Source organism: Lissotriton helveticus, chromosome 3_1 (assembly GCF_964261635.1).
Source record: "Lissotriton helveticus chromosome 3_1, aLisHel1.1, whole genome shotgun sequence".
NCBI classification, from domain to species: domain Eukaryota; kingdom Metazoa; phylum Chordata; class Amphibia; order Caudata; family Salamandridae; genus Lissotriton; species Lissotriton helveticus.
The window spans coordinates 1875442662-1875456809 of NC_136061.1; the positions used below are offsets into that span (position 1 = coordinate 1875442662).

Below are 14148 nucleotides of genomic sequence, written 5' to 3' on the forward strand. Positions count from 1 at the left end.
CGATATTGTGTGGGCTCCTCCCCACCTTCCCTTTTTCCTGGGAGTATTGGATTAATCTATCCTTTTTACTCCCTATATTTCAAGTGTGAGGGGTCTTTCTTTCCTTTTTCTTTCCTTTTTTCTTTTTCTTTTCTTTCTTTCTTCGTCTGTATTTCGGGTTCTTTAATGGGCGACAGACACGCTGCCGGGGGGGGGTAGGCCGTAGCCTCCGCATTGATGTTGGGTGGGGGGTGGGATTTATTTTATTTCATTTAGTTTCTATGGGCCTTATTTTTCTATTTCTCTGCGCTTTCTTACCCTGTTTCCGTTCTGGGTCCGCGATAGGGGTTAATGGGGAGGGGGTGGCGCTGTAATGGTGTGCGACTGATGGCTGCTACTTTGGCTGTTTTATTTGGTGCCGCCATGTTGCTTGAGGTCTTAATATCCGTTGTTGTTTCCTGTAGTGCGGCCGCATGCCCCTGCCGTGTTGCTATGGTATGGACTCAGTTCTCCTTCTATCTTCTCTTTCATTACTTTGTATTTAGATCAAAAAGACAAAAGAAAAACCTTAAAACTTAACCTTAAATGCTCCTTCTCCTCGGTGGCATGATTCTATCAGTGTAACGTTTAATGCTTGTCGTTATATCATCCGCTACCACTGAGGAACTGTATTGCTTGCTCTTGTGCCTTAAAGTATTGTGGCCGGCCTGACGGTTGTGGGCCCGTATTTGTTTCGTTTCTCTCTGCACAATAAAGGTTTTTAAAAAAAAAAAAAAAAAAGAAAAAAAAAAAAAAAGAAAGGATGTCTGCTGTAGTAACTTACTGTTTGAGGCATATGAGCTGCAGATCACACACTGTGCATAGATCGCCATCTGGTGTTGGGCCCGGATGTTTGGCCTTTTGTTGTTGTCTTGGAAGAAGTCTTTGTAAGTCACGAGATAGGTGAGTCCTCCTCGGGACAAAAGTGCGCATGGGTATCGACTACATCTTCAGATTGTTTTTTTCCGCCATCGGGCTCGTTTGTCATGCTTCAGTTCGGTGTCGTTACCGATCTACCTTTCGACGCGCAATCCTTCATCCATTCTTCGGTATCGTTTTCGATCGCGTTTCCCATTTGACCCGCATCTCTACAAACTTGAATTTCTTAGATTCCGGTCGTTGACGTTTACCTTTTGGCTCATGGAAAGGACTCCTTTCAAAAAGTGTCCTCAATGTGGATCCAAGTTTCCACATGCTGATCTTCACGAGGTGTGTAACCTCTGCCTTTCGCCCGAGCACGATGCCAAAGACTGTCCAGCTTGTGCCTCTTTCCGCTCCTAGAAAACAATATGGGATCGTTGAACTCAAAGAACTATGACTCAATCATAGACATCGATACCAGACGATATCTTCCAAGAAGGCATCAATGTACTGGAGCAGGAGCAGATCGAAGAGGGCAACTTTAGCGCCTCCGAAGCCGACGACTCAGGAGTCGAAGAGATCACTCCAGGGCAGCGGGTCATACGTACTGACCCCCCTACCCAGTCATAAAAAGGCTTCAGTAACACCTTCACCCTCGGGCCTAGGTGCACTTAGAGACAAAACTTCCCACGCCCGCCTTCAGGCCCGGCAAAGAAGTCAACACGTAAGCCTTAAGGCGACTCTGGATCGAGCCAGCAACCGTTGGTGCTGAAACCCCATCCCCAGCACGGAAAAAAGACAAGCCAAAGAGAAACCACTGTCTTAGTCCACAATGAAGCCTGTTTCCAAATTTGTTCATTCGGCACCAAAATCCACTGGCACTGAACCTTCGGATCTAAAAAAATCATCGGAACCAAACAAACTACCCGTTCTAAAGACCCCAACTAAACCTTCGGAACCCAAGAAAATTCCTGATTCCAAACTTAAGGATCATAAAACAACTCCAAAACTTGTGCCACACAAACAATCTGACCCGAAAAAATCAGCCCCGAAGCAAGACACTCCACAGGAGGACATTTTTCGACCTGATGCAACCCAAAAAATTCTTGAAATAGATCCAAAGAAAAGTCACTTTATAGTTAGTCCTTCTAACAAAAGGAAAATGGACAAACTTGCACCAGCTCCACTCCTTTAAAGAAAAGACATTGCTACTTCTCCTTTAAGAATTCCTTCTCCACCTCCTCCTCCACACCACATCTCTCCTATCCCTTCTCCAGTACCCTCACAATCTCCTCCACCTCAGGATGACGACTACCTTGGGGGTGGAGGGGATGATGAACCTTTAGGGGAACCTATATCCCAAATGACCCATGGAACAATTATGGCACACATATCTACCCATCTAGACCATCTCCTCCAGCGGACACTATAGGATTCACTCAGCTCATACACAGAGCTGCAGAATACCACAGTGTGAATTTGCCCACACACCCTATAGAAGATTTCCTCATGGACACTTTGGCACCATTTCAAAGGTCCACTTCCATTCTCCCAAAGTTAAAAGGGGTAATCAAACACCTTAATGACATTTTTAAAGATCCTGTAAGGGCTGGAGTCATTAACCCAAGAGTGGAAAAGAAATACAAGTCTGCCCCAGCTGGCCCGGTCTATATTAAAGGGCAGCGCCCCTTAGATTCCTTGGTAGTTTCCAACACTAGGAAAAGGGCTAACTCTCAGACCTCAGGCGATGCTCTACCTCCTGATAAGGAATCAAAACTGTTGGACGGATCTGGTAAAAGAACAGCGTCCCAGACAGCCAACATATGGAGAACTGCCAACACACAGGCTTTGTTGGCTAGGTATGACAGGGCACACTTTGAGGAACTAGAGACCCGACTACAACACCTTACAGAACAATATAAAACAAAGTCCAATGATCTCATCAAGGAAGGGAAACTTATAACTAATACATCTATTCGTTGTGCTCTGGATGCTGCAGACACAGCCTCCCGAGCTATCAATACCAGTATTCTTTTACGCAGACGTGCATGGCTACGTATTTCGGGGTTCCAACCTGAAGTTCAAACTACTATATTGAACCAACCCTTTGATCAAGAACATTTATTTGGGCCTTGTGTAGATTCATCTTTAGAAAAGAGGAAAAGAGATACAGATTCTGCTAAATCAATGGGAGCTTTGCAATTCAATCCAAGAAGTTCTTTTCGGCGCTCCTCTTATAGGGGCGCCTCTCGAGGTTTTAAAACTGACAATTTCTCTACCTCCTATAAAAGTCCCACCCAGACCTCCTCTATCAGAGGTTATTACAGAGGTTGCTACAGAGGCAATGACAACAAAGGTAGAGGCAAAACTATCAGTTGTTTCACTGCCTCCACCTCCATACAATGACTTCCCACCACTTCCCCCGGACCATTATACTCCAGTTGAGGGAATACGGTTAGTTTCTACCTGTCTGGAACACCATTAGCACGGACAGGTGGGTGAGACAAATCATACAATCCGGTTATAGCCTGGAACTCACTGCAACTCCCCTAAACATACCACCCAAACGCAGTCCAATGTCAATAGAGCATTTAACATTTCTAAAACAAGAGGTGCTTTCCCTCCTACAAAAATATTCAATAGAACCAATTCCCCTGCATCATCAAAACACAGGGGTTTAATCCCTATATTTTCTCATCCCAAAGAAGGGCCGAACCCTGAGACCCATTTTGGACCTCAGACCATTAAACCTCTACATAGTCAGATCATTTTCATATGGTCACTCTTCAACAAGTCCTTTCTCTACTCAAACAAGGCGATTTCCTTGCCACCTTAGATCTCAAGGACGCCTACTTCTACATTCTCATTCACCCTGCTCACAGGAAATATCTTCAGTTTGTAGTGGACGGTCCGCATTATCAGTTCAGGGTTCTTCCATTCGGAGTCACCACAGCACCCAGAGTCTTCACAACATTTCTGGCAGTGGTAGCAGCCCACTTAAGACAACAAATTCACGTCTTCCCGTACTTGGACAACTGGCTCATAAAAGCCAAGTCACATACCCAGTGTGTAAATCACACGCGCACCACAATTCAACTACTCCACGGTTCACAATAAACCTCACAAAGTCTCACCCCAAACCGTCCCACATCCAACAATATCTAGGTGCCTGTAGTGATAGAGATATGTGTACTCGCTGGCGTGGTTTTGACCATTGCCCACCACCATCTCAGTATATTTTGCTATTATTGGCATATGTGTGATGCTTACTTTATTTCCGACTTTACCTCACCTATTGGCAGAGCTTACCTATTTTCTTTGGCATGATCTTATGCAGCCTTTCTATGGTCTTTGCTCTTTTTCGGGCCTAGAGGCCTATGCACGAGAGACTCCATATTCTTTTATGACACGATCGTTCTGAGCCGCTTGTGGGTGAAAGACCATGTTTTAGTTTCAATGTGTTATTTGCTAGTTATGAACCAGAGAGGACCGGCTCTTATCGAAGGAATGTGCTCACTTTTTGCCGAGGTCATAACAAAGGCTTAGCTACCCTGAGGAGTGGCCTTGGTACCAGGTGGCACAGGAATTCCGTGGGAACCATAGGAGGAGTTTGCTAGAAGCTTCGATGAGAAACTGCGTTCTATATTAGTGAAAGGAGAGATTTACTGGTCTGACATTTGCTTGCTGCTGAGATCTTGCTAAGAAGTCATGGCGGTCTGGTGAAGCAGCGTGGTGCAGACGTGTACCTAAGACTGTGGAACAGCGAGTCCTGACCGGACCAGAGGGAAAGAGGAACAAATCCTTATTCAACTACGAGAATGCCTAAGATTATGGTGAGGTGTTCCAAGTTGGCCTATTGTATCTAACCATATGCTTACTTTTCAGCTTTTATGTGTATGAATGTTTTGGTGATCGTAATAATTTTTAGTTATTTCTTTTCTTGTCATCCTATTATCATGTAATAAAGCGACCCCAATGTGCATTAGTATTGTTTTCCTTTGAAAGGGGGTGGGTGGACTCTTCTTAGCTAGGTGCTGTCGTACAGAAGGATGGTGAAATTCCCTTCTTATATGCAACTGATGACAGGAAGGGTTGCTACTTCTAATCAGGGAATAACTACAAATGCAATCTTTATCTCATACATTCTGTAAGGGAAGGTCGGGCCCCTTGTCCATGTAAGGGAAATCTGCTCTCAACAGGCATGTCTAAATTATAGGTGTTGCTCCCTCGCAGAATTGCGTTGTTGTCGTGCCAAGTGCGCGTTGTGTCGCTGGGAGGCGTCGATTTGTTGGAAGACGCTGTCGCATAATTGCATTGTTTTCGTGCTGAGTGCGCGTTGTTGTCGCCGGGAGGCGTTGTTTCTTGCCTTGCAGTGGCAAGTTGTTTGCATTGTTGTACATATCCCCCGAGACTATGGCTCCAGGTTTTCAGTACTTTTAGTTGTATGCGTGTGGACATTTGTATTATTCCTTTCTCAGGTTGGTATTTTATGTGTGATGTTTTCTGAGTCCTGTGGAGGGCTGTGGTAAGTAGTGGCTTGGTGTAGCTTAGTGAGTAGCAGGAGTTCCAAATTGTGTCAGAACCCAATTCACTACAGTGCCACAATAAACACCTCAAAAGGCCTTGCATATCCCAATCCAGCCAGGATTGCAAGCATGCCAGCCCTTATAACATTCCAACCGCAACTCACTTCCAGCTCAGGTGTTTATGCAACTAATAGGGATGATGGCCTCTAGCATATTCATAGTACCTCATGCAAGACTCCAGATGCGTCCCTTACAGGAATGCTTAGCACATCAGTTGAACCAAGCTCAAGGTCAGCTAACAGATCTGGTGATGGTGGACGGCCGCACACATCACTCTCTGCAGTGGTGGAACACCCAAAATCTTTCCAAAGGGCGACCATTCCTAGAGCCGGTTCCACACATCTTGCTAACAGCAGACTCATTACTCACCGGCTGGGGAGCTCATGTACTACATCACACCACACAAGGCACATGGGCACCTCAGCAAAAGCTACTCCACATCAATCATTTGGAGTTACTGGCAATCTTTCTGGCATTAAAATCATTCCAGAAACCCATATCAGGCAAAGCTGTCTTAGTCCGGACGAACAATATAACTGCAATGTATTACTTAAAAAAACAAGGGGTGGGACGCACCCTCTGCAGCTCTCAACTAGTAAACAGCATATGGAGGTGGGCTATTCCTCAAAACATATTCCTTTTAGGCCAACATCTTCCAGGAATACAGAATCAGATGGTAGATCTGTCAAGTTGTCAAGGCCAAGAGATTCAGGAGTGGGAACTTCATCCATAAGTTCTTTAACCGTTTTTCCAAATGTGGTGGCATCCAGAGATAGATCTCTTTGCCACACATTCAAATACAAAATGCCCAAGCTTCGCCGCCAGATATCCACACCCATTGTCCAAAGGCAATGCGATATGGATGAACTGGTCAAGCAGATTTGAGTACTCTTTTCCGCCTCTCCCTCTCGTTCCATTATTGGTGCGCAAGCTGCAACAGTCACTAACACTGATCCTAGTTGCTCCAACATGGGCCAGGCAACCATGGTACACAACATTACTGGAACTATCAGTAGTCACGCACCAAAAACTACATCTCTCTCCACAACTCTTAAAGCAGAACTATGGAGAGATCAGACATCCATATCCAGCACAGCTCAACCTAGCGATCTGGCTCCTGAAGTCCTAGAATTTGTTTACCTCAATCTTCCACCCGATTGTATGACCATTATCAGAGAGGCTAGGCACCCCACCACTAGAGCCTTCTATGCAGCCAAGTGGAAAAGATTCGTTATATACTGTACCAATAACACAATCAATCCTCAGATGCGTCCATTCAACACATCATATGTTACCTTCTGCATCTTCAAAGATGTAATTTAGCATACACATCAATTAGATTACATCTTGCTGCCATAGCATCTTACTAGCAAATTAGACATTTGTCATTGTTCAAGGTACCTGCCATTAAAGCATTTATGGAAGACCTCAAAAGAATAATTCCTCCCAATTTAAACATCGTCCTCACTAGAATAATGGGTCCTCCATTCGAACCTTTACATAAATGTGACCTACAATTTCTCACATGGAAGGTCGCTTTCCTTCTGGCCATCACATCTCTCAAGAGTCAGTGAGTTACAGGCACTAACTATTCAAGAACCATTTTTACAACTCCATCATAATAAAGTGTTTCATAGGACAAATCCCAAATTTCCTCTTAGTCATTTCTCCCTTCCATCTCAACCAATCTGTTGAGTTGCCAGTGTTCTTCTTGCAACCACAGACAGTAGCAGAAAAAGCTCTTTATACACTGGACGTAAAAAGGGCACTTTACTATATTGACAGAACAAAACCTTTTCGCAAAACAACTTTTTGTATCCTTCTCACCACTACATAAAGGCAATCCCGTTTCAAAGTCTGGAATTGCAAGGTGGATTGTCAAATGTATACACATTTGCTATCATAAAGCAAAATATACACGATCTATTCCCCCTAAAGCACACTACCAGCAAAATAGGGGCTTCCATGGCATTTTTAGGGAACATTCCCTTAGATGATATCTGCAAAGCAGCTACATGTTCTACACTGCACACATTCACAAAACACCATTGTGTAGATGTGCAAGCAAAACAACAAGCTAGTGTGGGCCACGCTGTACTCCAAACACTGTTTCAAACTATTGCAACAGATACTGGTGGTCGCCGCTAAGGGGGAGAGTACTGCTATGCAATCTATGCACAGTGTGTGATCTGCAGCTCATATGCCTCGAACGGAAAATGCTACTTACCAGTATGCATCTGTTCTTGCCATGTAGAGCTGCAGATTCGCACACGCCCACCACCTCTACCTTTATCTGTACCAGTATTATCTTATTTAGATACATCACATAGGCATCTTTTTCTGTTTCGTACAAAACTCCATCATTTCTCTTCTTGGCGAAAAAAAATCTGAAGTTGGAGTAGATGCCCATGCGCACTATTGTCCACAGATGGAGTCGCCCATCTTGTGATTTCCAAAGACGACTTCCAAGACAACAAAGTGCAAACATCCGGGCACAACACAGATGGTGATCTATGCACAGTGTGTGAATCTGCAGCTCTACATGCCTAGAACAGATGCATACTGGTAAACATTTTCCTTTTATAGTTTTATCTTTCTAAGAATGGTACCTAGTTCCTTTTCATATTTGCAGGGTTTTTGAGGGTGGAAGAGGTTGGCGGATGGTTTGTCTGGGTTGCGATATGGAGGTTTACCAGTAACCATCACAAGCTCAAAAGAACATGCAAGGTTGGTCATGTCCAGTTGCACGAGATTATGAATCTATTTCTTTTTCCTATGAGGGATGTCAAACTTGGGAAGGCTTGGGGAAGGTAAGAGCAATGCACTGAATTGGTGATGCTTGACATTTGAAAAGATTAACTAAACCTCAGTCTGCGATTCGATTTTTCCACCAAGCTCTAGGGGTATCTGATTTACTATGAAGTTAACGTTTTTAATACTACTCAGATGAGTAATATTTTCATTTACTATTACTCATTAATTCATTAACTATTACTCATGTTTTTGAAGTGGGATATCTGTTCTGAATTTGTTTGCTTTTAAGGATACTTTTTGCATCTTGTTTATCTTCCATAGAGACATTCAAATGCATCACAGTCACTCTGTGAGATTATTCGCCTCAGTCGAGACCAGATGCTACAGGTGCAGAGCAGTACCGAGCCAGATCCCCTTCTTGCAACGCTAGAAAAGTATGTTCCTGATACAATCAATTCTTAATATTCTTTTTGTGTTACTGTGCATATGCTCATACATGTCTTGTTTTCAGGTCCTCTTTTTTTTTATGAAGAAACAATTTACTTTCCATGTTTGATGTTGTCTTATATTAACGCTACTTTTTTTCTGACACAAATTTTTTTCCTGGAGTGACAATCCTATTTATGGTTGTCTCACCAACACCACTTAGCCCTAACCACAAGTGGCATCATCTTTGAATATTGATGGTAGTGTTATGCAACCCTGTTCCCTGACCAACATTTCCACTGAGGACCCCGAAATGTGTCAAGATGACAGATAAATGCCACCTCTAATATTGCCAGAGGTAGATAACTCATTCAACAGTTACATCCGCAGGTTCTTTTTTCAAGGTTTTGCTACCAGTCTGCTTTAACTTGGAACGCATGACATCGGATATCTTTCCTTTTGGTGTGTACTGTGAATTATACTTACTAATCATTTTTCAGGCCTTTTTTAAAAATCTTTGCTTTAGAAAATCCTTGTAACACCTTCTCGGTTAGGATTTTTACTTCCTGTGGCATAGGACCTGGAGAACTGCCCTAGCAAATTTGTGCACGCTACTTGGACAGTTAGGTTATTCAATTTGTTTTGGCATCTTCATCTATTTTTATCTTAGCTTGGGACTTCAACACAGATCATCCATGTCATCAAAGACTACTGAAAACGGGGTGAAGGACATTGTTTTGCATTTCAATTACTCAAAAAGGGAGTGTTCCTTTATTTCAGGAATCAGCACGTGTTTAGAAAATTAACGTAGAAATCGCCCTTAATGTGTTTTGTAGAGCGAGAACCTATCCCAGTGAGGACTGATTAGTCTAATGTCATCGGTGCCCTTATAGGGTGTCATGTAGAACCCTAAGATATCCTTTAATTGAAGTGAAAATATGACTTGAGTTCTCAGGAGCCGGTCATTAATGTTTTTGATTTTTGGAAATTCATTTTTAGTTCAGATTGTGTTGCAGTTCATAAAAGTGTGTTCTTATTTTGGTCCATGATGTCCTTGTTTGGGCAAACGTCCTCTGCATGGCTTCAGAAATAGTTGCTGCCCTGCCCTTTACCTTTTTGTCTTTTAATTTTATTGGGTTTTCGTTCAGTCTCCTTCACAAATTTAAGACCTTAGGAGATTCTTTTAATACGTTCTGTGCTGGTAGGCAGCAGAGTTGGGTACATTTTAGCACAGGATATCCAAAAGCAGTTAGAGGATGTTGTCTGCCCCTTCATTCCATGAGGTGGGGGGATTGGCAGTTCTAATTTATACCAGTGCTTGTACTGAATTTGGGTGTGTACAGATCTTGCTATGCATCTTCAACCTGTGCGTAGTTTGTATAATTACTTCTAGGGAAAGTGTCTGTGGGAAGCTATACCCTTCCCTTGGTTCGAGGAAAGTTTCTCTTCTATAGTGCAGCTCTTGCCTTTTCCTAGTTGCCTGGGTGTTACTTCACAACTAATCTATTGTTGGTCCACATTAGCATTACTAGGAAATGCATCTTTGTCACTGTTTCTCGTGAATTTCTGTTTAGATTCGGACCTTGGACAGGGATCCTCATCAATAGTCATAAGCACTGAATATTCCCGCCCATTTGCGAGGACCCCGGAAATAATATAACATTATATATGGGAATCACATATATCTAGCTCCACATATATGTATGTACATATATAATTTTTTCTCACACCAATGCAGCCCCAAAACTGAGGCTAAACAATGTAATTACACATACATAGACTGTATTTGCAAGCATTTAAAAAACACATTAGGTCAAATAGCACTTGAACTCTTAGTTTAAATGAGCAAAACACTCATATATTATGTAAATTGCTAATAAATAGACCTTGTTAGACCACAGGCTGCATTGTAAAGCAATAGCATAGAAAATGGAAGCATTTTCAACAAAAACTGGCACTGTGCCTTTAAGGCAGCCATAACCCCTGGCTTCCCATCATGCCTCAGGGGTGACAGTTAGGTCAGTTGTTCTTTCCGGCTCCTTCAGTCAGGACCCTGGTTTTACAGCTCCTACTTTTTTTGACTTTGTCAAAAATATCTTGAAATTCAACTTTTTCACCTTCACTCGACGTCTTTTGACTTCAGAGTGCTGGTGTTTTTCAGAAACCGTTTATTTTTGTCAAAATGCCTTCACTTTTCGTTACTTGCCCCTCCTCTGGCAAAAATAAGGCCAGGACTGACACACACCCTGTGTGTATCCTTTGTCTCCCTGACACACACAATGCAGACAGCTGTCAACATTGTAAGAACTTATAAAGGAGAACCCTCAAGGACCGGGAGAGAATCCGAATTTATGGCCTCTCTGAAAGAGGTAGGTCTCTTAAAAGGCAGCAGAAGAGAACGCGGTCGACGTAGAGAGAAATCCCGACCTGTTCTCCATCGGCGTTGAAGCTGCCTGCGACAACGAAGACATCTTAGAAGACAGCTCATCATTCTTTGACGGCGAAGACTTCGACGTCAAACTCAGGTACCTCCGTTGACGTCAACTAGGTGGCGTTCAGCCTCGAGAGGCAGGCCTGCATCGTTGCCAGGTGGGCATACGATGTCGAGGCAGATCACTCCGTCGTTGCCACAGCGATCGACGTCGAGGCACAGGTGTTCGCCGTTGAGGCACACTTCTTCGACGCCTCATCACCGGAGTTCGACGTCGAAGCAGGTAGGTCTGTTGGTGTCCCAACAGCGTTCGACGTCGAGCCACAGGTCTCTGCCAAGGATGGTTCATCAGTCCCCGGCGTCGAGACACCAGCAGTCACCTTCAGTGTCGAGACCTGTGTTGGGCCCAACGTCGACACAAAAGACCCCTATAAAGTCGACGTCGAGTTTGCGAACTCTGTCACCGGCCAGCGTCGAAGCAGAGATCGGCAAAGTCGACGCTGAGAAGGGAAGCGGCATTAACGCCGGAGAGGCGTTCCAAGTCAAGGGGACGTTCTCCTGTACGCTCGAGCCCACCTTAAAAAAAGAATTGATTTTCTTCAGGACAGTCTCCGCCAAGACACCAGGCATCAGAGTCGCTCCAGATCTCGCTCTAGATGTCCTTCAGGAGAGGTCTCTGCTCCAGTGAGCCTATCATAATCTCCCTCAGGCTCTCGTGTCTCTCACCGTGTATCATCATCTAAAACCTTGGATGTTGTAATCTATTCTTCTGACAGTGCATCAGAACATTCACTGGCTAATTCACAACACGAAGAGGTGAATCCATCTCCTCCAGCACGTTTCCCTGAGAAGAGAGAAAGGCAGAAGTCGCCTTCCATCAGGCTGTCACCTAGGTGGTACAGACCATTATCACTGGGCCCCCGACAAAGACACAGCAGCTCGGTTAACGCAGCAGGTGGATCGAGATCGACCTCCTTCCACGCCCAGAGAGTTAACACGCACCCCGGTGCGCTCAAGCAGGCGGAGATCCAGGTCAAGGAGCAGGAGAAGGGAGCGCCGATCTCCTACTTCTTCCTCTTAGTCTACTCGCGCACATAGACTATTCTCCCACACTAACCGACAGCCCACCGTCGAGAATCTCTCCAGTGGACGACTTCTTCACCTTCCAGGACATCTCAGGCAGAGGGGCGCTTAAGCTGGGGATTCCCATGACAGCGCGCCAGACCAAGTCTTCGGTGATTTTTTAAACACTGCATCACAAGTTAGCGGCCAAACCTCTGCTTCCCTTGGTTCCAAGGATAATAGAACCAGTCATGGACGTATTCCTCATGCCTGCGACCATAAACTCAGTACCGGCGAGGATTCTCAAAAAATATCGGTCGCTAGAGGACGATCCACTATTCCTCAGAGCCGACCCTCCCCAAGATTCAGTGATTATCGCAGCGGCAAGAAAGACCTATGCCGTGGCATCTTCCTCCACCGTACCTCCAGACAAGGAGAGCAAGACGCAAGACTCCTGGGGACGAAGAGTATGTGGCACATCGGCCTCCTTGCTGAAGGTTTCCAATGCGGAGGCGCTATTGGGGCACTATGATAGATCCCTGTGGGATTCCCTACAGCGCTTCATTGAATAACTCCCTCAGGAAGATCGCAGGGATTTCGAAGAGATCCTTACGGAGGGCAGCCAGGTCTCCAACCAGATTATTAGCGCTGCAGCGGACGGAGCTACCCTGTCGGCGCATGGATATGCTCAAGGAGGTCTTCGTGGCTGCGCCTTACCGCCCTAAAGCCAGAAGCTCAGACATAAATCATGAACCTGCCTTTCTCTGGATCATCATCAGACGGAATTGGACACTCTAAAAGCCGTTGGGCTTGAAAAGAAAAAAGAATTCCGTAAAAGGTTCCGCCCTACAATAAGCGATCCTCCCAACAGAGGGTTCAAACCCCTCAGTGGCAGAAGGGTCCAGACCAACAGGGGCAGCAAAAATCCGAGTGCAGATGCAGGCGCTCCTCAAGAGGTGGAGGTAATCAGCGCCAAAGCAATAACTCCAACAAGGCGAAATCCAAACAATGAGTTCTTCCTTCCCCCAGTGCCGTTGACCACTCCAGTGGGGGGGAAGCACCGCGTATCATATGGAAGAGTGGCGGGCCATTATAAAAGATCGCTGGGTGTTAGCTACCCTTCACAATGGTTACTCTCTTCGGTTTCAACATCAGCCTCCCTCTATCCCTCCACTGCCAACATCGAGTCATCAGCTAAAACTCCTACAAAAAGAGGTAGCCACCCTTCTCACAAAATCAGCTATCGAGAGGGTACCAAGATCTCAGAGGGAAAGGAGTTTACTCAAGATACTTTCTGGTCAAGAAAAAAGGCCAGAAAGTAGAGTACAGACCCATTCTGGACTTGCGGACACTCAATCTTTACGTCAAAAAAGAAGTTTTGCAGATTGGCTCTTAATCAAATATATCCACATCTCAGGCAGGGGGATTGGATGTGTTCGCTGGACCTACAAGATGCATACTTTCATGTACCAATAACTTAGTCATAGGAAATTCCTCTGTTTCCGGGTGGGGACCTCTCATTACCAGTTCAAAGTCCTCCCATTCCAGTTGAAGTCAGCTCCCCGAGTGTTCACAAAATACATCGCAGTGGTAGCAGCCGCTCTACGCCGCAGGGGTGTCTTCGTGTACCCATATCTGGAAGACTGGCTGTTGAAAGGTCCTTCCCCAGACAGTGTAAGGAACCACTTTCTGAGCTGCATCGATCTATGCCATCGATTGGGTCTGCATGTGAATTTCAACAAGTCAACTTCACAGCCGATGCAGAAAATACATTTCCTAGGAGCTCTGCTAGACTCCGAGGCAGGAAAAGTGTTTCCTTCGGAGGAGAGAGTCTTCCATCACTCAAAAATGCCAACTGGTTCTACGAAACAGGGATCTGACGGTGCGAAGGATTGCCTCCCTGCTAGGGTCGATGGCATCCTGCATTTTTCTGGTCCCCAATGCCAGACTACGGATGTGTCCTCTTCAGCAGGATCTGGAGGACAAGTGGGACCAGCAGTCAGCTCGCTG

The 14148-nt window shown here is 45.0% G+C and overlaps 1 protein-coding gene across 10 annotated transcripts in view; it reads left to right on the forward strand.

Moving 5' to 3' along the window:
• Positions 1-14148, forward strand: part of PPP6R3 (protein phosphatase 6 regulatory subunit 3) — a 1896334-nt gene that overhangs the window by 551102 nt on the left and 1331084 nt on the right. For all 10 annotated transcript variants that reach the window (XM_078682862.1, XM_078682861.1, XM_078682859.1 and 7 more), the window contains one exon: positions 8541-8653. In XM_078682862.1, coding sequence (XP_078538988.1) covers positions 8541-8653 — 113 coding nt within the window. The remainder of the gene's footprint in view (positions 1-8540; positions 8654-14148) is intronic.